The sequence below is a fragment of the Rhinolophus sinicus genome, chromosome 15 (assembly GCF_057876585.1).
Source record: "Rhinolophus sinicus isolate RSI-liver-muscle chromosome 15, RSI-T2T, whole genome shotgun sequence".
NCBI lineage: Eukaryota > Metazoa > Chordata > Mammalia > Chiroptera > Rhinolophidae > Rhinolophus > Rhinolophus sinicus.
In genome coordinates, this window is record NC_142515.1 from 54,328,853 (window position 1) to 54,351,764 (window position 22,912).

At 52.2% G+C, this 22,912-nt stretch overlaps 1 protein-coding gene across 4 annotated transcripts in view; it reads right to left on the reverse strand.

Annotated features, from left to right (window-relative positions):
* Positions 1-290: 290 nt before the first annotated feature.
* Positions 291-22,912, reverse strand: part of DLG5 (discs large MAGUK scaffold protein 5) — a 115,134-nt gene continuing 92,512 nt past the window's right edge. For all 4 annotated transcript variants that reach the window (XM_019745959.3, XM_019745957.3, XM_088792087.1 and 1 more), the window contains 16 exons: positions 22,604-22,748; positions 21,087-21,199; positions 20,364-20,453; positions 19,903-20,053; positions 18,008-18,170; positions 17,741-17,874; positions 16,923-17,069; positions 15,402-15,585; positions 14,682-14,830; positions 14,016-14,186; positions 12,937-13,133; positions 5,995-6,138; positions 5,626-5,753; positions 4,256-4,365; positions 3,434-3,543; positions 291-2,023 (listed from right to left, as the gene is read on the reverse strand). In XM_019745959.3, the coding sequence (XP_019601518.2) occupies positions 1,920-2,023; positions 3,434-3,543; positions 4,256-4,365; positions 5,626-5,753; positions 5,995-6,138; positions 12,937-13,133; positions 14,016-14,186; positions 14,682-14,830; positions 15,402-15,585; positions 16,923-17,069; positions 17,741-17,874; positions 18,008-18,170; positions 19,903-20,053; positions 20,364-20,453; positions 21,087-21,199; positions 22,604-22,748 (2,240 nt within the window). In that variant the 3' untranslated portion in view covers positions 291-1,919. The remainder of the gene's footprint in view (positions 2,024-3,433; positions 3,544-4,255; positions 4,366-5,625; positions 5,754-5,994; positions 6,139-12,936; positions 13,134-14,015; positions 14,187-14,681; positions 14,831-15,401; positions 15,586-16,922; positions 17,070-17,740; positions 17,875-18,007; positions 18,171-19,902; positions 20,054-20,363; positions 20,454-21,086; positions 21,200-22,603; positions 22,749-22,912) is intronic.

Consider the following 22,912-nt stretch of genomic DNA (forward strand, 5'->3'; position numbering starts at 1 on the left):
CTGGATGGGAGCACATGAGGGCAGGATCCCAGTCGTAACAAATCAATCACCTGGCTGCAACCACCAGCCATGCTATGCTGGCTAGACAGACGGACAGATGGAAAGATGGGCGGATGGTCACACGGGAGGAAAAGGAGGGAGTCAGAGAGAGGCTGACTTAGCAGCAGGACAAAGGGCTCTCGATTATCACCACAGCAGGAGGGGACCTCACCCAGCAGTGAGCACACACCCCCACCCCCACATGCTGCAATGGAAACCAAGTGAAATACAGGTATCTTCATCAAAACAAGTTACAGAAATTGACCTTTATTTATTGTACTAAAGTTGGTTTACCTTTTGATACAAAGTCAGGTTTTAGTACAGAAAATCCCAGTCTGTCAGAACAGTACCTGCGCACACTGTACCATCACAATCCCACTCTGTCTGCAACAGAGAAACAGCCCAGAGGGCGTGCGAGTGAGACCTCGAGACAGCCTATACAGTTTGTCTTAGTTGTCTGAGCTAGAAAACTTGTACCTGTAAAACAAAGGGCAGCATTGAGGACTGAAACGTGTCTCTTTTTGAACAACTGTGCAAGAAAATATATCCCTTTTTAAAAAATGTCAGTATGGCTAAACTACAGTCTAGTGTCTAGAATTACAAAGAATAAAATGAAATCGAAGATTTCTTGCTAGTACAATGAAATGTCAGGAACAGTATTAAAATATAGGTCCTACCCCAGTGGTACTTACGCCGAGCCCGGTACAGTACCTATTATTAACAGGATGCACAGTTGCGGGAGGAGCCACATCAAATCTTCAGCCAGAGACAATCCAGCATCAGAAGTGCAAAAAAAAAAAAAAAAAAAAAAAATCTCGAACAAAGACACCCTCCTGGAGTACTGTTCATGCCGTGAGTGCTGTAGCCAAGACTCAAAAATCCCGCTCTTTTTAGATTTTTGACAGTGACACTAATCGTTATGCTTCCCAAAGACTCTCAAAGTTTGAAACACGAATGTTTTCATATCCGAAAGAGCTGATGTGTCTGCCCCACTCTTCAGAGTTTAAGAACTACCCTGCAAACATTGCACTGATAAAGGCCGTCGTATTTACAGAACCTAAAGAGGACCCAATGGCATGCATCGGCCCTGACTTCACACCCTGCCCGGAACTAGCTGTGTCATTATGAACCATGAGGCTCCGACGGACCAGACAGAACGCTGAAATGATAAACACAGACGGAGAAGAAATGAGAGGACGTGGAAGGCAGAGGGGAAGTCTGAGACAAGTCTGTAAAACTGCCAAAACTGCCGCTGGCAAGTCGGCCCCACAAGGCACTGGTTCTGCCACCACAGACATCTAAACACCTGCGGTCGCGAGTCCTTCCAGGAGAGGTGCCATCAAGGGGCAGAAAGTCTGTCAGAGCTCTGGTCCCACCAACAAGAACCTTCTACAGCAAAGCAGCCCCAATGAGGTTCCAGAGTTGTTTTGCTGAAAACAGGAACAAAACCAACACCAAAGCAACACAGGGGGGTCAACAGAGGGGCAGGGACTGGGCACCGACAACATGGGGCCGTTCAAGTAAACATAAACAACCAAATACTTAGAAAAGGCTTGTAAACTTGTGGTCTGAAAGGTTCTCTTTGCAGCATCTCTGATCAGCTGGCTAAACAAAGGTTGGTATTGAACCCCTCTATCAAAGTCTTTTGTGTTTGTTTTGTCTTAAAGCACACGTGTGAGGAAGACAGTTTGCTGGGCTGGGCCGGGATCCCATTCGTCTGCGGCCCTCTGTCTCAAGGAGGTGCTTCCGGAGTCCTCGTTCATGGATCCTTCCCCTTCACGCTTATATACAGACAAACTTCTATTTTTAGTCACTGAAGAGCTGAGCCAGCTATTGACACGGCTAGACAAGCTGCAGCCATTTCACAGCACGGCGCTCCCCTACAGCGGGCAGGCTGGAATCCACAGGACTTTATTTTGCTCTTGATTGACCATTGCCAAGATCTGACTGCAAATGCTCGACAGGGCTCCTCCCTGGACGACCCCTGCAAAACAGCCCCCAAAACACACACATCATTGAGCTCAGGGTCAGACCCCAGGTTTGAGGCAAATAAATACATCCTTTACTCTTTCTGTTTCTCTGCCTGTTCTGAGCTACTGCCCATCTGTTCCATCAGCAAGAAATTGAAGAAGGATAAATAATGACGAATTGAATGCAAATGACTTTGGCTTTTTACATGTCTCTCTGGTCAGCTGTTCAGTACGATGCTGAAAATAAGGGCTCACATGAAGGCCGGTATCAAATTCTGCCAGGCTTCCCCAGCCCATGTAACAGGGCAAGCAGGATTTAACCCCCTGCATCCAATGCGAGGTTGCCTAGTCTTGCAATGGAAAGCCGTTTGCGGGTGTGTTGTGATGGTCCAATCCGCAGCAGAATTCTATAGGAAACAGGTGGATTTAGGAGCCGGGCATCAGCGGCCCAGAGAGACTCCCCAACAAAGATGACGACACGTTTCCAGCTATGGCCCAGCCTTGCACTGCAGGCTTTCAACACCATGGGTCCTGCAGGGCACTCAGTGTGCCCCAGGGAACAGTGCCGGTAGAGAAAGCGTGCCTGGGCTGCTTGCCACAAGGTACGTACAGAAATCAACGGGAGTGGTCAGAAAGTGCTATGGAAATGTGTCAAAGTTACGGTCTGTCGAGTCTAATAAAAAGTCAAGGTTTGTATTTGTAAGTTTTGGAGTTTTAAATTTTCATTTCTCTAGTAATTTAATGTATTTAACATATTGGTCTGTGATGGACTGGAGATTAAAACACATACAGAATCACCAAGGTTGATTTTGAGACCAACTACTGCATGAGAAGCAGCAAAACAGATCCTAACTCCCCCTACAAGTTAATGAAAATCGCTGTCTCCGCCTCTCTGTGACCACAATGTGATCACAAATGACTGATTCTATGGAAGAGATGGAAAGCTAGTCAAATGCTAGCCAGGAACGGGAGCCATGCTTCTCTTGGTTTGCTTTGTTTCAAAGACCAGAGGTAGTAAGCACGCAGCTTTTCTTCACCAAACTTCAACATAAAAGTGAGCTGCCCCGGAGGGTGCTGGGGACAGAGGGTCACAGCCACCACCACTGTGCTGCCCACCTGGGAACACTGCAGCTAGGCTACTTGGCACTGGTGCTATGGGAGAGATCTGCCACTGCACATGTAAAAATCTGGGTGCACAAGGCCAGACCATGACCTGAGGCCAAATGAGTGAAGCTCACCTTTCAACCTGTAAACTTTCTGCCATTGCCCTGTGCCTGCAATCACAACACCCGTAATGAAAGTGCTTATGACGGCCTTCCCCAGGCTTCCAGGAATCATGGCTATTAGCCCTTCTAACAACGCCACCTTTGGGACAGCTGTTTCCACCCTGTGGCCTGCTGCTCCGCTTCAGGACATACACGCACCTGTGAAGTACCGACTGTACTCCTGTTCGATCTTCTGAGCCGCCTCAAACTGCTCTTTGCAATGTCGCTGAGTCACCTTCTCCTTCAGGTAGATGGGGTCTCTCTGCTCCCTGTCGGGACATCCAGAAAACCAGGCTGAGCCTCTCTCCGCCCCAGGCCCTCCTCTTTCCTTCCTTTGTCCAGAGTAACAGGGATCTCCACCGCCATGGGGGCCCCATAGGCCCCCCCACCCCCGTAAAGTACAACAACAGCTGCAGGCCCCAGGGGGAGCTCTGGGCAGAAGGAGGAAGGGGGCGCCTCAGTGTATACACATAGAGAGCAAACACTCCAGCAGCCCCCAAGTGCAGGTACCAGAAGCTTGGAAGCAGAGAAATGCAGAAGGGAGGGGGACCTTAACGAGCTGTCGGTCCAACCAGGACGGAAACTAAAGCTCACTGAAAGCAAAGGTTCATCCGAGTCACAAGCCTGCTCCCGACAGAGCTGGACCTGGCCCAGGCCACCTCGTTCCTGTGTCCTTGTAGCACCAAGCTGAGAAGCTGGGGAAGGGGCCAGGGGGGCTGGGGAGACGGGAGGGGTGCTCTGCAGACAGAGCTGGACGTACCTGAGGCACTGTGGCAGCGCCCAAACAGGGCGGAGGGCGGTGGGGAGGCACGGGCTGTGCTGGGTTAACACTGCCCGACTCTGCACAGGAGACAGGGGCTCGAGGCAGAAGGGCCGTGCCGGCACACGCTGCCGATGCCCAAGCCGACAGGTGTGGCGTTCTCCCCCCGACCCCCACACCACAGCAGCCCAGCGGGGCCCGGCCGAGCCCCAGGCACCTACTTGATGTGCTTGGCGCTCTTGTAGTGGATGAAGATGACGATGGGGTAGATGTGCATGTGGTGCAGCCGCTCGATGGCGTGGGCGCCGATGTCCAGCAGACAGTGCCGGTTCTGGGGGGCGGGCAGCCAGTGAGTGCCCAGCGCAGGCCTGGGGGGCCGGGCCTCGGGCACAGCGGGGCCCTTCTGGGCGCCTCCCACCTTTCTCTGCCACCGATGGGCCCCACGTCTCACCTCACACTGCTCTGCCTGACTCCCCACGGTTCTACCCGTGAACAACGAAGCAAGCCGTCTTCCATGAAGACTACAAGGGACAAACCATGGGGAAAGCTCACCCGCAACATCGCTGCCCACAAGCTGTCAGCTCAGATGGGGTCGAGGCTGGGAGCAGGGCTGAGGGGGCTCTGGACGGCCACCTAGAAACTTCCTTTCCTGCCTGTGCCCGGACCTAGGGAACTTCTGAAAGCACTACTCCAGCCTGCCCTCAACTCTTACTTCTGTCAGACGGAGCAAATGAGAAGTCAAGACTCTCAGAAGGGCCTGTGGCAGGGAAGGGGAGTGTCTGCCTTTGCATAGCTGTGACTGAAATGTGTACGGGGTCCCCTGAGCTTCCAGGCAGAGTGTGAGCCAAAGGAAGGCTGCAGGCACTGTGCCTGTGGGTCTCCCCAATCGTCAAAAGGTCCCGTGAGGGGGCCCAACCACTGGCACGCTTTCTAGCTTCCTGGGGCGCCCCCGGCTGAAGCTCGTCCACTCTAAGTGGGCCATCTACACTTACAGCTGTAAGAGGCCAACTCCTTCATTTAACAGGAGGAAACCAAAGCCCAAAGAGGTGAAGTGACAGCCCAAGAGGGATGGAGCCCAAGGAACGCCCAAATTCTCGAGGCTGCCTTTCCAATGTACCTTGCAGATGTCCCCACTTTTCCTCATGCTACCTGGCAAACGGACCCCAGAACATTCAAGAGCCTAAAGATGCACAGCAATGGCTCTTAGCCCTCTCAGGGGCGGGCCCTGAGGGAAGCTGTGTGCCCCGGCCCCAGAATAAGGCACACATAAAGCTCCCCACAGAAGCTCAGTGGATGCATCTGGGACCCGGATGTAGAACTCTCTGTGAGAGGCCCTTTCTAGAGTTCAAAGCTCTTGTCAGACGTCCTTGGAGGGGGAGAGGTGACCCATGCACAGGGGGACTCCCTGGGACTAGCTTCCTCTTTATGAAAGCAGAAGTGCACAGAAGCAACAGGGTCAACCCCACGCAGGCTCACGCACACCAGAGGACACCGGTGAGCTGGGGGACGCGCAGGACACAGGCCCGAAGGCACAGGGCCCAAGGCCAAGGCCCCAACAGGCGCCTAACCCTCGGTCTGAAGCAACGCGTACCTTTTCGGTGATCTCTTTTATGGAAGCCACTGTGGTCACATCAAAATGGCCACTCCTCCGCTTGTAGTCGACAAACAGGCAGTCTTTGACGCCCCGCTCGATGGCCTGCTGGGACGCCTTCATCACCTCTGCAAAGCACAGACACAGGGATGAGATGCCCGGCACGGTGAACCGTTGGGGCCCGTTCTGGGGGAGAACACTATGCAGAAAGGCCATTAGGAACCCAGCCCTGCTGTCCTCTCTTCCGGACAAACCACTGGAAGCCAGTGCGGATCTGACCCACGTCAGGTGGGCTGTGAAACACCGAGGGATCCAGCCCCAGGAGACAGTGGACACGGACACGGGAGCGGCCTGGAGAAGGCCCCTTACCGAGGGGGCATCTGCAGAACTTGCCAGGGGCCTCGTTCACCAGCATTTCCTTCACTACATCCAGCAAAGGCCCCAGAACCAGGACAGGCCTCAGGGAGGTGCAGTCGACTTTCTGGACCCGCTGATAGGCAAGACTCGCCAAATCTGAAGGAGAGAGATGGGCAGTGTCACGGGACCCCGCCAGGCGTGGAGGGAAGGAGAGTGGCTGGGGACGCACCGGCACCCTGGCCTTGCCCACCCCCTTCACTCCACATGCCCAGAGCAAGGGAGAGTGACCAGCCCACCCCAGTTTGCCTGGGACCTGCCCAGTCCTAGCAGTGAGAGTCCCACGTCCCGGGCACACTAGGGCACGGTCACTCCTGGGGTCCAGCACAAGTGTCCCCCACTCCGTGAACACCCAAGTCGTTTCGGCACTTCCTTCTGCTCAAATTCTTCCTTCTGTGTCTGCCGCCTACTCCCCCACCCCCAATCCACTCTCTGATTTCTAGACAGGCAACCTCTGAGGCTGGGCAGGCACAGCCTCCCTGCAGGTAGCTGGGCATGTGACCCAGACCTGCCCAGTGTGGTGAGCAGAGGGGAAGCTCCCACTTCCTCGCCCCCTTTCCCATGGGTTGAAATGGACAGGACCAGGTGCTGTGAGCCACTTCTAACCCTGCAGATGAGGACGACCCTCAGGAAATGGCAGAGCACAAGACAAAAAGGACCTGGAAAATCTCCAGAACAGAGCTGCCTCCTTGGGACCAACTGCCAGCTCAGACTTGCAGATGACAGAGAAATAAGCTTCCTGTCACGCTGAGCCATGGCAGTCAAACCAATATCCCAGCTAGTGAATGTAGTAAATCTCCCCTTCAACCAAAAGAATAGAAAGAGACGGCCCCAAACCAGCACAGGTGTCTTCTTGGCACCTCCCTGGTATGAGTCACTGAGCTGGCATCTCGGGAACACTTTAAAGATAGTACAAAGCACAGTCCTTGCCATCACAAAGCTCACACTCTAACCAATGTCACAAGATAGCACCACATGACAAGCCAGACAACCATACAAGAGTTGCCCAACAACTCCAGGCAGCAAAACAAGCAATCCCAAGGAAGGGGAGGGTTAAACAAACACTACGCTGGATCAGAGGATGAAGAGACCACCGGAAAGGCCCAGGAGGGAGGTGGGATGGGAGATGCACGCAGGTAGAGCACGGCAGGACGCGGGGTGATGGTGATGGGGTGGGGCAGAGCTGAGGTGAGGGGAAGACGAAGGTGGGCTTGTGAGGAAGGGTCAATGAGAGGCCCGGCCCGGAAGTGGTATACCTGGACACAGCTGCACAGCAAGGTGTGACTAGGAGAGGTGGGGAGAGGGGACAGACAGTGCGGCTTTAAGTAAACACAGGTCAGTGCTAGGTGCAGCCTCAGTTTCGTAAAGATCGAGCTCGAGGGCAGAACTGAGGGGGCAGTGAGCAGTCTCTCCTCTTACCTCACTCCACCTGCAGATGTATTTTTTCGGATTGATGAATAGCCATGTACCTAGGCAGCTTTCTGCACAGCATTTCTCAGCCTGGGGACCTGCTCTGTTGCTAACAAAGCAGGGGAGGGTCTGGTGGCCACATTCGCTGCCCAGGAACACCCATGCATTTCCAGCTAAAGGCCCGGGGCAAAGAACTTCCTCCAAGAGGGATGGCCACATCCCGCTTTTAAAAATCAGCACACATAGAACCAAACATCCTCTCTGACACCTCTTCTCCAGTCCTGGTCCCCACACTTCCTCAGAGGTCACCTCTGTTATGAGCTGGAATTATATCCCTCCAATGTTTGTTACTCTCACATGTTGATTCATACATGCTCAGAAAGTTTTGAAAATGTTCGTTCAACAAAAATGACACGACACTGTAACTATTCTGCAACTCCCTTTTTCACTCAGTGCTGTTTCTAGAATGCATCCATGTTGATCCACACTGATCTCCGCTTTACCTTCTGAACACCCCACACGTGGATACATCGCAACCATTTCCCTGTTTAGGAACATTAAGTCACTACTCCCTCAACTTACTTGAACAAGGACCAAGTGACAACTGTTAACATTCCACCCTGCAGGTATCCAATTTGGAAGATTCCTGTTCGTCCCTGAATCACCTACTGCATCAGAAGTCCTCATCATGACAGAACACGGGGCTAGAGAGCATCTCACCAGTCACAGACTCCAACCAGAATCACAACGCCCAGAGAAAACATAAAACTTCCCCGCACTAGTAAATATACAAACAATGAATCTAGAAGTAATGTGACAGAGATGCATAAATCACTTTTAAATCTAGTATAGATATTAAAAACCAAAAGCATAAAGCAATCATAAATTTATGCTGATGAATACATTATTTAAAAAAAACAGGCAACTGGCGTCATTAACAACAAAGTATGGGGGAGCAAAGATGTAAAGCAGAGCTTTTATGTGAGATTGAAATTATTAGTTTGAAATGAATTGTTGTGACTTTAAGATGTTTTATGTAACTGCAATGGTAACCACAAAGGAAATAATTATAAAATATACACAAAGGGAAATGAGAAGAAAACAAAAACATACACTACAAAAAAATTAATGAAACAGAAAAAAGGCAATAAAGAAGGAAAAGCTGGGCAAAAAAGCTACAAGACAGAAAACAAAATGGCAATAGTAACTCCTTCCATATCAGTAATTCGTTAAAATGTAAATGGATTAAATGCCTCAATTAAAAGACACGTATTAGCTGAACAGATTTAAAAAAACAAGACCCAACTATATGCTGTCTACAAAAGCTTCACTATAGATCTAAGGACAAACATAGGTTAAACATGAAAAGACAGAAAAAAAATATTTCCTGTAAATTGGAATGTAAAGAGAGCAGGGGTGGTCATACTTATCAGACAAAATAGACTTTAAAACAAAAACTGTCACAAGCAACCAAGCAGGACATTCACTATGTAACAATAAAAGGGTCAACTCTCCAGAAAGATACAATTTTAAGTATATATGAATATGTGAAGCAAACACTGACAAACTATACAGAGGCGGCAGCTGTGAACAACAACCAACTCCATATCTGTGTCCCGGATGTGACCTTTAACCAACCTTACTGTCCTTAGCAAGCATACCAAAGCCTTCTGGCTGATAACTATCTGTGTCCCTGAAACTTACACAATGCAGCTATCAATATTTCTGTTAGTAACGGCCAGGAATGGCATGACAACTGAGATAAACATCAAACTGATGATAGTACTAACCATAAACAACCATCCATCATCAAGACCACCAGGAGTTATGGCCCTGGGCGCGTGCTGCATCCTAGTCCCTTTATCTTGTCAATCATCAGTACCTGAGTTATACTCTTTAAAAAGTCCTGTAACAGGAGTGTGTAGTGGAGAATAATCTGCACAGATTGCTGGGTCTGTCTGCCCCCACCCTACATCCCTGGAAGTAAATTACCCGATAATCAATGCTGTTATAATCCATGGAGTTGCCTGCATCGTCCTTTGGGGTTAAGATACAGTCTTATCACGGTGGCCATTACACCTCTGCCCCACCATTGGACAAGAAGCGAAGGGGAAAATAAACAGCAACACAATTATAACAGTAAGGGACTTCAATACCCTATTCTCAGTTATGAATAGAACCAGACAGAAGATCCATAAGACACAGAGCTCTTCAACAGCACCATAGACCAAATGGACCGAACAGACATATACAGGACACCTCACCCAGGAACAGAATACACATTCTTTTCAAATGCATATAAAACATTCTCCAAGACAGACCACATGTTAGGACACAAAACAAGTCTTAACAAATTTAAGATTGAAATCATACAAAGTATCTTCTCTGACCACAATGGAATGAAACTAGAAATCAACAGCGGAAGGAAAGCAGGAAAATTCACAAATATATGCAAATTAAACAATTCCCTCACAACCAATGGGTCAAAGAAAAAAAAAATCACAAGCCAATTTAGAAAATATCCGCAGACAAACGAAAATGAAAACACAGCATACCAAAACGGATGGGATACAGCAAAAGCAGTACTAAGAGGTAAGTATCTATCAGTAAATGCTGACACTAAAAAAGAAGGAAGATCTCATATCAACAACCTTACTTTACACACTTGAAGGAACCAGGAAAAGAACATACTATACCCAAAATTAGCAGAAGGAAGGAAATAATAAACAGCAGGGATAAATGAAATAGAGATTAGGAAAACAACTAGACAAAAAAAAAAAAATGAAATCAAGAGCTAACATTTTGAAAAGATCAACAAAGTTTGACAAACAGACTAATGAACAAAGGAGAGAAGACTTAAATAGCTAAAATTAGAAATGAAAGAGGGGACATTACAACAGACTTCACAGAATAAAAAGGATTTTAAGAAACTGTTATGAGCAATTATATGACAATAATTGGGACAACCTAGAAGAAATGACAAATTCCTAGAAACATACAACCTATCAAGACTGAATCATGAAGAAATAAAAAATCTGGGGGCCATCCCGGGGTCTCAGGAGGTTGGAGCTTGTGCTCCTAACGCCAAAGGCTGCCAGTTCGATTCCCACATGGGACAGTGGGCTCTCAACCACAAGGTTGCCAGTTTGATTCCTCGATTCCCGCAAGGGATGGTGGGCAGCGTCCCCTGCAACCAGCAACGGCAACTGGACCTGGAGCTGAGCTGCGCCCTCCACAACTAAGATTGAAAGGACAACAACTTGACTTGGAAAAAGTCCTGGAAGTACACACTGTTCCCCAATAAAGCCTGTTCCCCTTCCCCAATAAGAAAATCTTTAAAAAAAGAAAAACTGAACAAACTTGTAACAAGTGAGATTAGAACAGTAATAGAAAAACTTCCCAACAAAGAAAAGTCCAGGACCAGATGGCTTCAACAGAGAATTCTATCACATTTAAAGAAGAATTAACACCAATCATCCTCAAACTTTTCCAAAGAATTAAAGAGGAAGAAAAACTTCCAAACTCATTCTATGAGTTTATTCTGATTACTCTGATATCAAAACCAGGCAAACACACAAGAAAACCATCGACCAATATCCCAGATGAATACTGATGCAAAAATCCTTAACAAAATACCAGCAAACTGAATTCAACAGTATATTAAAAGGATTATATACCATGACCAAGTGGGACTCATACCTGGATGCAAGGACATTCAACACACAAAAATCATCAATATTATACACATTAACAAAATGAAAGACAAAAACCACATGATCATCTCAATTGATGCAGAAAAAGCATCTGACAAAATTCAACACCTTTTTATTACAAAAAACACTCAACAAACTAGGAATAGAAAGGAACCACCTCAACATAATAAAAGTCATATATGAAAAACCCACAGCAAGCATCATTCTCAATTGCAAAAGACTGAAAGCTTTCCTTTTAAGATCAGGAACAAGGCAAGGATGCTCTCACCACTACGATCCAACATACCGTATTTCCCCGAAAATAAGACCAGGTCTTACACCGTATTTCCCCGAAAATAAGACTGGGTCTTATATTAATTTTTGTTCCAAAAGACTCACAAGGGTGTATTTTCTGGGGATATCTAATTTTTTCATGTACGACAATCTACATTTATTCAAATACAGTCATGTCATCTTCTGGAACATCATCATAATGTACTAAATGTATCCATCTGGCTGACAATCTTAACTGGGGCTTATTGTCAGGGCAGGTCTTATTTTTGGGGGAACATGGTAGTACTGGAAAGTACTTAAGTCACTGTGCCTAAGGCCTTAATTTAAAAAATAAGGAAGGAGGCGGCCGGATGGCTGTTGATTAGAGTGGGAGCTGTTGGCAACTGGGTTGCCGGTTTGATTCCCACATGGGCCAGAGAGCTGCGCCCTCCACAACTAGATTGAAGACAATGAGCTGCCGCTGAGCTTCCAGACGGTCGGCCAGATGGCTCAGTTGGTTAGAGCAAGAGCTCCCAACAACAAGGCTGACGGTTCAATTCCCGCAAGGGATGATGGGCTGTGCCCCCTGCAACTAAGATTGAACACGGCGACTGGACCTGGAGCTGAGCTCCGCCCTCCACAACTAGATTGAAGGACGACTTGGAGCTGATGGGCCCTGGAGAAACACACTGTCCCCCAATGTTCCCTAATAATAATAATAATAATAATTTTAAAAATAAGGAAGGAGGGAAGGGAGGGAAGGAGGAAACTGGCTGCCCCACCCCCTGCTGCTCACTGCCACCTCCACACCCTGAAGGGCACACAGTCTAGGACAGTGGACACACACCAGGGTCCCTGAGCAGCAGTCACAATAGCCTCCTGCTTTACAGGACAAATGCAGCCTTCCCACAAGGGCAGCGGGGACGTCTGACACTCCCTAATCTGCAGCCCCAGTTGGATGTTGTAAGAACCATTAACGGACACAAGAGTGAGGCCGGAAAAGGACAAAGATCTGCAGAGAACGGTGGTCCTTGGTCACCACCAAGTAGCCTGTAATAGCCTCCAAAACAAACCAGAGGCAACGCACTGAGCAGAGACTGCCTTCTGCCCATTCAATACCTGTCCTTCCTTTACTCTTTACTAGCAGAACGTGCATGACTAGCGGCCAGCCATCTGCCATCTAAAACCCTGCCAGTGACATGCACGTGGAGGTCGCAGGGTGGGGCTTCCAGGTAAGCTACTGAAAGAGTCACACAGCTGGGGCACACTTTGTTTTAGCTCTGCCCCTTCCTCCTGCCTGAACATGGACGTGATGGCTGGAGCTGCAAACACATGTGTGACCACGGGGAGACTTTGAGGATGGAAGCGACATCCTATGGATGGTAGACTGAAGACAGCAGCACTGCCATTCCAACCTGGGCAAAGGAAGCCTGTACCTCGGTTAAGTCACTGCTGTGAGGCTCCTGTGACTTAGCAAACCTAATCCTGAGAGCCCGCCAGAAGAGCGAGGTCAGCCACTTGCCTTCAAAGAGTGGAATGGAGTCATTGGAAAAGGTGTCCAAGGCAAGGAGGTCTTTCCCATCTTTGGACCCACTGCGTTTGTGCTTATGCTTCCTTCGAAAGAAGGATCTGCGAGCAGCCGCTGACAGCGTCTTCGCGGCGTTGCTGTCATCTTTCACTTCAGACATACTGAGCCTCCTGGAGAATTCTTGGTCCATCCTGTGGGGACAGGGAACGGCGGTGCTGGGACAGGCCACAGGGACCATCACCCGCCCACCCTGCCCACGAGGGACTCCAGGCTCTTCCAACACTCTTCTGCAGGTCGCATGGCTACTTCACCCACCCATGCCACCGAGGACCCCCGGTACTGCTGCTGTGGAAACAACACTATCACCAGTGCTGGGGACAAGCTCAGAGCAGGCCACAGTCTATATTCAGATGGGTGTCAAAAGGAACTGCTAGACAGTCTCCACGTGGAAACATTACAAGATACGCTTCCTGCCACAAAAAGGAATGAAGCACTGATTCACGCTGCAACATGGACAGACGTGAAATACTAAGTGAAAGAAGCCAGTCACAAAAGACCACATACTATATGATTCCATCCATACAGAAGTCCAGAGCAGGGAACTCTATAGGTACAGAGAGCAGATTAGTGGTTGCCTAGAGCTGAGGGAGGGTGGCAGGGAAGAGGGAAGGACAGGGTATGGGACAGCTAGAGTACAGGGCTTCTTTCTGTGATAAGAATGTTCTAAAACTGACTGTGGCGAAGGTTGCACACATCTGTGAGTGTACTGAACTGAACTGTACACCTCGGGTAAGTTGCACAGTGTGTGAAGCGTATCTCCATAAATGTGTTAAAAATGTTAGTAAAAGCTGTATCTCCAAGTTGCCTGGTGCTTCTCTGTAGCACTGACTCACGTGCAGCGTTGAACTGGGCCAGGAGCAGCTTTTCGGACAAGCAATCTTGGGAAAAGGTATGGACCAGAAGCGAAGACAGGCAGCAGGCGTCCTCCAGTGGCCGAGGCCCGGTTCCACACCATGACACGGTGCCACAGGGGCCACCCCCACACCTCCAAGCCCAAACATGGCGACACTCACACATATTTGCTGGGGATCTGTCCACGCTGGATCTTCTGGGCATTCTCGTCCAGCTGCCAGGCCATCCAGGACCCAAATGTGCCCTGGGGTAAGGTGTCATCAACGTAGAGGATGTCGTCTTTCTTAAAGCTCAGCTCAGGCTCCCCCTCTGCCAGCCGGTCGTACAGGGCCCTGGACCCGGGGATGGAGGGAACAGGATCAGGAGGCCGGTAGCTGCTGGAGGACAGCCACACCCCGGGCCACCAGGCGCCTGGGCTGCTTTCATTCTCTCTGTGGCCTTCAGGAATGTGAAGGCAGCCATGAGCGTGTGTCCCCACACACATTTCACACAGTACTTCCGGGCACTGTGGGCACACACTGCAGAGGAAGCTGCAGTCCTGAGTCAGAGGAAGATCAGGAGAGGAGCACAGCCCACAGGAAAACGGGGCTCTGCAGTCTCAAAATCCCCAGGCACCAAACCCTATACAGGCAGCCCATCGGGCCCTGTGAGCCCTCAAGCGTTTTTCTAAGTCACAAGCACCTCACCACAAGCTTGCGTTTGGGGCCCAAGCGATGATGACCACTGCCCCACCCTCTGGGAACAAGAACAGAGACATTTACTGGGAACAGTCTCCACCAAATGCCCCTCCCCTGGTCCCGAATCCCTGGAACCCTTGGCCATCGCACCTGATGTAGAAGCTGTCGCCAGGCAGGCCCTTGACCTTGGTGAATTCCTCAGGGCGGTACTGCACCTTCAGGCGGACGCCATCCTTGGGCTTCAGCATCTCCACGTAGACCTCCTCCACTGTCTTACTGCGCACGTCCAGACCACAGTACTGCCCAGGGATGGGGGACTGAGGTCAGAGGGCAAAGCCAGGGGAGGCTTCAATACCCATGAGTGGAGGGTGGTAGGATACGCAGAGATTCAACCTCCCGTTAACTGGGAATCTGCTTGCCTCCCCCCCGGCAGGCAGGCCGAGCACTCAGCCCAGTGTCTGGTCTACCCTCAACGGTATCTCCCAGGAGAAACCCTGTTCTGTCCCCTGCCAAGTAAGGGCCATTCAAAGCGCCACACTTCATTTTGCTGCTGTGTCTTGTATCTCTCAATACCTATGACCCAGCTCCCCCATCCAACGGGACACCCCGTGAGAGGGAGATGCCATTCTCCACCAGATCACAGTCTTGCTGCGGACAAGGGCGACGCTTCTTCCCTCCAGACACTAGTGCCCAAGCCGGGGCCCTGCCCATTTCCCCAGGACCCGCCCAGAGCATCCTGGCAGCATGCCACAGACAGGGGTCACCAGGTAAGACACTGCTCCTTCACCGCCTGTGCCACCTGAGATGGCAGGAAGCCTGACACACAGACAGAGTGGGGCCTGGCCTGCTGCTCGGCAGCTCAGAACGCACCTCGAGGATGAGGTCCCCTGGCACAAGGCCCTCGGGGCCCTTGGCAGGACTGTCGTCCTCCACCTCGGCCACAAACACACCGTGCAGGTTCCCACCACATAAATGCACTCCGAGTTCCAGCTGGGACTTTTTGATGAAGACGACTCGTGGCTCTGGGGTCTTCTTGTTGGCATCTCCCACCACCCTTTCAAGAAAGAAAATTCAGTTCCTCAATCATGCACAGGGAGGGAAGAGGACACAAAAAAAGACGAAACAGTGGCTAATGACCTAACCGTTTCTGCTAGCTCCCAAGTGTCACAAGGTCTCAGACCACAGGAAGCTGAACAGCTGTCCCACTGCAGGCTCCAGTTCTAGGGACTTAGCTTAGAGGCACTGTTTTTCCACAGAAGGGAGGTGAGGAGAGGAGGCAGGATGCTGAGTTTTGGCAAAGGAGAAAGCATGGCCGCAGGTGACAAAGCCCGTTGGGAAAAGAGTGGAAATCAACAGCCCTGCTTTCTGGTCTGGCTGTCAATCATATACCTTAGGCTGTGTCTCTCCCACCTGGATTGCACCTGTTTTCCTAACCTTGCTCTGCCTAAGGAAAGTTACAGCCAGTCCCAATGTCCAGAGCACAACGTGTTCACCAAATGTTTACTGAGCAGCTTCAAAGATGCAGGGACTGTGCTAAACCACGAAGACGGACCCCCTGCCATGAAGGAACTCACAACGCAGTGAGGGAAACTGAAATGCTGGCAATAGACTGAGTGAAGGAAGCAGGACAGCAATGGAGTCTGAAGAAGGGGACCTCAGGAGAGAAGCCAGCTAATGGTTACAATGTACTGGCAGGTAAGTTCCAACGTGACGGACTCTGGTGCAGAGAACACAGAGCTGCCTCATTCTTGGCCAGTGCCCCACCGTGCCAGGGCAACGGCTCCTTTCAGGACTGCAGCCTGACTGCTGAGTGCCCCGGCCGTGGGCTCTCTCCTCTCCCCTGCAGCTCCCGTATGTGCTCTGCTTCTCCCGCCCACATAAAAGCCGATCCGTCCTGCTGACTTCCCTCCACACCCACCTTTTGCACAGCTAACCCCTGCTCATCCTGACTTAGCTGTCACCGTCCCTCGCCACGCTCCTGAGTACTCCATCTCGGCCTGTACTGCCCTTCCCAGCATGTGCTACATAAGCCTGGCACTGGTTTGTCCACCCTGCAAACCCAGAGCTCTTTGGGAGACACCCAGGGCTTGGCTGGGTGATCACTGTGGAATTCTGTCTAAAGACCAGAAAATGAGTGAATGAGAAAAGGAGGTGAGAATGAAGAGGGAGAACTAAGAGCAACTCATGCGAAAACAAGAGAGAAAAACAAAGCAAGAAAGGAGAGGAGGGAGGAGGGAAAAAAGAATGGCGTGCTCCCCCTGCCCCCCAATTCCTGCCAGCCTGGTATGGTCTGCAGCACAGGCTGACACTGGCCTTCAGAGGACGCGCTCAGGCCAGGACTGTGACTCGCCTCGTCAGTCAGTGAGAGGCTCACAGCACGCGTTTACTGACCTGGAGCTGGGGGCACTCTGTTTGGCTGGGGGTGTGCCGGGACCCTCGTCCTGCTCCATCAGCGGGTCAATGACAGAGGGGTGCTCCGGGGTGGTAGCCCCGCTGCCCTGGACAGTGGAGTGGGCGCCGGCAGGATCCAGGTGGGAACTGGGGGTGGAGGACAGGAAGAATAAGGAGCAGCACGCAGGCCTCAGCAGCTGGGAGCCTCTCCAGGGGTGACCAGGGCTGGGCTGTGACAGGGCCCAGGTCACACGGCTCTGCGCCCCGAGCCCTGAGAAAAGATGCCCCCGGCGCTTGGACTCTGGTCATCCACCCTGCAGGATCGGCCTGTGCTCTCCTCACTACCTGTCCTTAACCCGGGATCCTCTGCGAAGGTCACCTAGAGGACACATGAATTCGCTGTGCCTTTCCCTCTGTTTGCGCTCCCGTCGCTGAGCTGTACAGGGCTGCATGGCAGGGGCACATCTTACCCCTCTCTCATCTGCCCTTAACTCCCAGCACAGGGGCACATACGCGCAGTGTCTGCTTGTGGACAGGTGCTGTGTGTGTGACTCCCACCTGGGCCTCAGCTCCTGGCTACCACAGCCCCACGCGGGGGCCTCCTGTGCACAGGGGGACCCAGCCATCTGTTTCAGGAGGAGACATCTTCTCTCTCTATGTCCTTTCTCCAAAACCCAGGGCTGGTTACCTCCTCTTTGGGGAGCAGAATGCCCAGAACTGGCAGCTGGCAACCCGCGCTCCCTGTGGTGAGCCTTGCACCTGCGGCACTCGGCGCTCCACCCGCAGCCCAGATGGCCCCCAGGGGCCCAGGCCCTCACCTGGACCGGGAGTGGCTGCTGAGCTGGTGCATGTGGGGGTTGTACTGGGCCAGGATGGTGATGGTGTCACACTGCTGCCCGATGATGAGCCGTGCCTGCTGCTCTGTGGCGCTCCGTAGGTTTATGCCATTGAACTAGGGAATACGCAGAGCGGGCTCAGTGACGTGGCGGGGGGCTGGGGACGTGGGGAGCACTGCTTTTCCACACCAGGGAGGCGAGGAGAGGACAGAGGGCGGAAAGCAGTGCAGAAGGGCCGCTCCCGCTCACCTCGAGTAACTGATCCCCATACACGAGGCCAGCTTGGTGAGCGATGCTGCCCCCGGTCACCTTGGAGACGTAGACACCGCCCTTCTCTCCACTCACGATGGAGATGCCCAGGGGCTCAGAGCCCTTCTGCAGCTTGACGTGGCGTGGCTCTTCCATGTAGGGCCTTGGAAGAGAGATGACAGTTTGGGGGACTTGGACCCAAAGGAAAGCTCTGGGGAAGATGTGAGGTCAGGCATGCAATCAGCTACACAGACACGGCCAGAGAGCACCAGATGCTCCTGTGATGACCCAGATGGATGGGAACACAATGATCCCACCTTTGTATGACAGTGATACCGATCCCCGCAATCTCATGCGACACAATCACGACACCACCAAATGGACAAGGACGCACCATCCCAAAGACACAGAGAAGGAATGGTTCATGTGAACTATAAAGCACTGATGTACACAGGAAAAAAGCACGAAGATTTTTATAAGGTGAGAAGAGTTCCCTCAATGTGCAATTTACAAAGTCGCAGTAGGGTCTAAAGATACCCTCTTTCAAGAGAAATTATTCTGAGATGACATTCACCCAAAAAGAGACAATATAACCTGTCAGTTTTTATATTTACCAGTACATAGGGTGACTGATGTAAAATGATCATGAGAATTAAGCTATTGCAAACCCAAGCCATTAAAAAGGGGAAGCAGAGGCTCGGAGCAAGGCGGCGACCATGCACTTGCTGGTCCAGGGGCAGCCAGGGGCACGAGGGGCTCAGGCTGGGGCCTCATTTCAGGCCAACCTCAGACTCCTCAGGGAGGAGGACCTGGGCCTGGCGGCCATGGGCAGTCTCAGAAGGGATCTGTGGTGGTGGAGACATCTGGAAGGTGCGAAAGGTTAGAAAGAGAGGGATGCTCAGAGAAGGAAGACAAGCACAGACGCCCAGGACATAACAGACAGAAGGACAGCCAAGTGACACCGAGCCATCCCAACAGGACTGCACTTCACGCTGCCCCGAGCACTTCCTGTTAGGACGAAATTGTGGCCAATCCCGAGGAAGGACCCGTAGGGGTGCCATCTCCTTGGGCTGCCCTCCAGAGCACATGGGTAGGGACAGATCCAAGTGGAAGGGTGAAAGGGAGGGTGGGCGGGCAGAGGGCAAGCCCCTGAACCACCCCGCCCCGCCACCCAGAGGCACAGCAGTCTCGAGCGCGGGCTGCGTCCTCACCACTCGGTCCAGTCCTCTGGGGATGGTGAAACCAATTTACTTCTTGACTTGTTTGCCCTCTGAGGCCCTCCAAAGTGCTCTCCCCTTCCCACACGCACCCCCTCTGACCCTTCCGCTCAGATGCATCAGTCAATGGCCTGCACCCTCTGTCACTTCAAGACTCAACACATATTAGAGTGCAGGGCAGTTTAGAGTTGAAGAGCCCTCAGTGAGTAGTCACCCCAACACCACCCTCATGGCCCAGCCCAGGAGGATGGCATTGAGGCCCAGAGCCGGGTGGGCACCGGCCGCCTCCCCAGAGCGGCCCACAGGGGTAGCAGAGCTGCTTTCTGACCTAGGGTTCCTCATTCCCCACCGAATACCCTTCCCTCTGTTCCGCCTCCAAACAATACCCCTGTCTCAATAAAGGAGCAGGTACCTGAATCTAATAGGAGCCATAAGACGAAGCAGTTACGAATGATATAAATCAGGATTTACTGACATGGAAAGATGCAGAGGACACACTGCGGCTGAGAAGACAGGTTGTTGGGGCAACACACACGCCAGGTGACCCAAACCAGAGCAGCGTCACCCTGGGATCAACTCAGCCAGAACTCTCCAACTCCCGCTGCTTCTACCCAGGCCTTCCCCTCAGCTGGGCGCTGGCCTGCCACGGGGACACACCAGTGCCCAGGTCCCGCTCACCTGTCTTTTCTCCGCTCCCCAAGGGCCACAGGGTTGACAGCAATCCTAGGCAGGGTGGAAGCTGAGGTCTGGGACTGGCTACAAGAGGACAGGGTGTCGACGCTGAGAGGCGACTGTGGAGGTGTGCTGCATTCCGAGTGCGACAAGGAACCTGCAGGAAGACGTGCGGGGTGATGTGAGTCCTGGTCCTGCATCTCAGCTCTCCAGCAGCCAAGACCCAGAGGGAGGGAGACACGATCCGGACACACAGCCCATGCCACGGCCACACCACATGGCCCTGAATTCAGACACTGGGCGCCGTGTGGCCTTTCTATCCCCCATGTCACTAGGCCTGAGGCTGCGCTCAGTCAGTGCTTCCTGACTGGCTGACGTGAGGAGGCCAGTCTAACCGTGCCCAGACCTTCCACCATGAGGACAGAGCGAGACAGCAGGAGGGGAGGGGAGTGCTCAGAAGTTCTCACCTCTGTCAGAGCCCACGACAGAACGGGGATATCGCGGCGTTGAGGGGATCTTAATGCGTTCTGCCTTGAACTGCAAGTTGCTTGAAGACCCTAATGGTTCCATAAAGGGACGAAACGTGAGGCCTGTGATTAAACACCCCACCTCTCATGCCTCACCACCACTTCAGTGGTCAGCAAAGACGCACGGTGTGACAGAATGCAAAGTGGGGCCCGGCCGTTTAACCCCGAGGGGGCCGAAACGTGAAACAGGCGAGGAGAGCAGATGTTTAATGCCCAGTATTTGAATTAACAGTACAGGCCCAGACAGCTCTCACTTTTAGCTCCGGAACAGGGACAGTAACCAAAGTGACAGAAGCAGCTGTGCACCTTCTCTCATGAGTGTGGAAACAGTGACATTAGAGTCTCGCTAAGAGGTAAGTGCTAGACTCTGCTCTGGGCTGCGTTTCCCATCAGTGAACAGCAATATGGACTCCCCTGGTGACCGAAAGCTCTGGGACAGGAAGCAGAGCTCCTGGGCCAAGGGGTCACGGGGAACCACCACAGGGCCAATAGGAAAGATAAAGAGACTCAGACGGCCATAGGAAATGGCATGAGAGCTGGCGTGGGCCGGAAGGGGAGGGCAGGGTGGGCAGGCCAGCGGGAGGTCTGAGCGTGAGGACGCAGGTAGGGATGGAAAAGGGTTGGTGCCTTACGACGGCGAGAAGACCCTAGCAGAGCAGTTACCAAGGCGGGCGCTGGAGGGCAGCGAGTTGGACCCGTGGGAGGCTCTCATCTCAGAGTAGTCACTGCAAGCCCTGTGGCTCAGGTCCAGGCTCAGGCGTCCCTGGTGCTGGACACTGCGAGAGAACCAGACAGGTGAGGGCCCGGTTGGAAGACCAGGACCAGACACAGCCACTGGGAGGAAATACAAGGGACGGGCCTGGGCCAAGGCCTGCTTGGGCAGCGGAAGGGAGGCCCAGAAGCCACTGGCTGTCAGCTGAGGACAGCCGCCTGCCCGCAGCTGTGCCCAAAGGGGACATCCAACGAGGGTCCTGCAAGTACAGAAAGGGACACACAAACAGAGCGGAACTGGCACATCTACTGCAGCCTCAGCTGGGGTTAGGCTCACTAGAGGAAGGGCTTCTGCAGGGAAAAGAGGTTCTGAATCCTCGGTGGGCCTAGGCAGGTGGAGCCTCTTCTCCGGGGTGGGCAGGGGGAGGCCAGACGGGCACTGAGGACCTTAGAAAGGGATGTGTGAGCGTTACTCAGAATGTGCCTAGGAAACCAGAGGGCAGAGGGCACAGGGATTGCTCACATCAGGCCCAGCGACGTCCTTTTCCAGCTGCACAATGAGACCACGTCTCTTCCCTGCCTAAAGCCCTCTCCACTGTACTCAGAATAAAGCCCAAGCTCTGCATTATGGCCGCAGGCCCTGCAGGATTTGTGCCCGACGACCTGGGCTTGCCTCCTGCCTCACAATACCTTTGCCACGCTCGCCCACTCTGTCCCAGGAGCCCACTGCACTGTTCCCAGGTGCCTAGGCCACAGCACCCACAGCCTTCCTTCCTGCAGACTCCGCCCCGAGTCTTGTGCAGCTGCCCTCTTGTCAGCCTTGTGGTCACAGCAGCACCCCCCATCAGAAGGCCCTCCCCATCACCCAATCTAACTCTCCACCCTCTTCCAAGTCACCTAACTTTGTCGCCCTGTTTTATGGTTTTCAGAGCGACTCAGCACCACCTGGTATCCCTCTGTTCACTGTTTTTTGTCTGCCTCCCACACTTGAACACAAAGGCCATATCAGAAGAAGGTTGCCTATTTAGTTCTCCACTGTATCCCCTTGGGAACTAGAAGAGTCCACAGCACGTAGTAGGTGCCCAATAAATACTTGTCAAATAACTGAATGAATGAGAGTGACCTTGAGCTACTCCACTCACTTTTTAAGGCACAGTTTCCTCGTCTATAAAACAGAGACAATAACAGTCTTTAGGCCTAAGGTTGCTGTGGCAATTACACAGGTCGGAGCACAGTGCCTGGCACGTGACCTCTGAGGCATGGCTAGTATCATCACGATCATCTTTCCTTAAATACATTTTCAAGCCCCATGTTGGTGAACCAAGAAAGCATCCTTAAAGTTCACTTTCCTTAGGGCCCCCGAGCTACTCAAACCAGCCCCTTCCCAGATAGGCAAGGAAGCCTGTCTGGCCTCTTTATGTACCAGGTGGGCTTAGGTGTCTGGGGTGCAGAGAGGTGGGGGCACATACCTGGGCTGCAAACCCTGTGGGCCGGTCTCTCTGGGGACGGGTGGAGAGCTGCAAGGGCCGATCCTGTGGCTACGCACGGTGTAGATGGGGTTCCTCAGGATGGAGCTCACAGTGGTACTTGGGGTCATGCTCCGGGGAACGGTACCTAGAAGTGTGCTGGGTAAGAACAATCGTCCCAAAGTACCCAGCCAGCCCTGGACCTGTGCAAGCCTCTGGCCTTTCTCCATCCATAAAATGGGAGAGCTCTCTTTGCTGCCTCCTATTTCCCAGGCTGCTATGAGGACAGAGCCTGCTGCAAAGCTAAGAAAT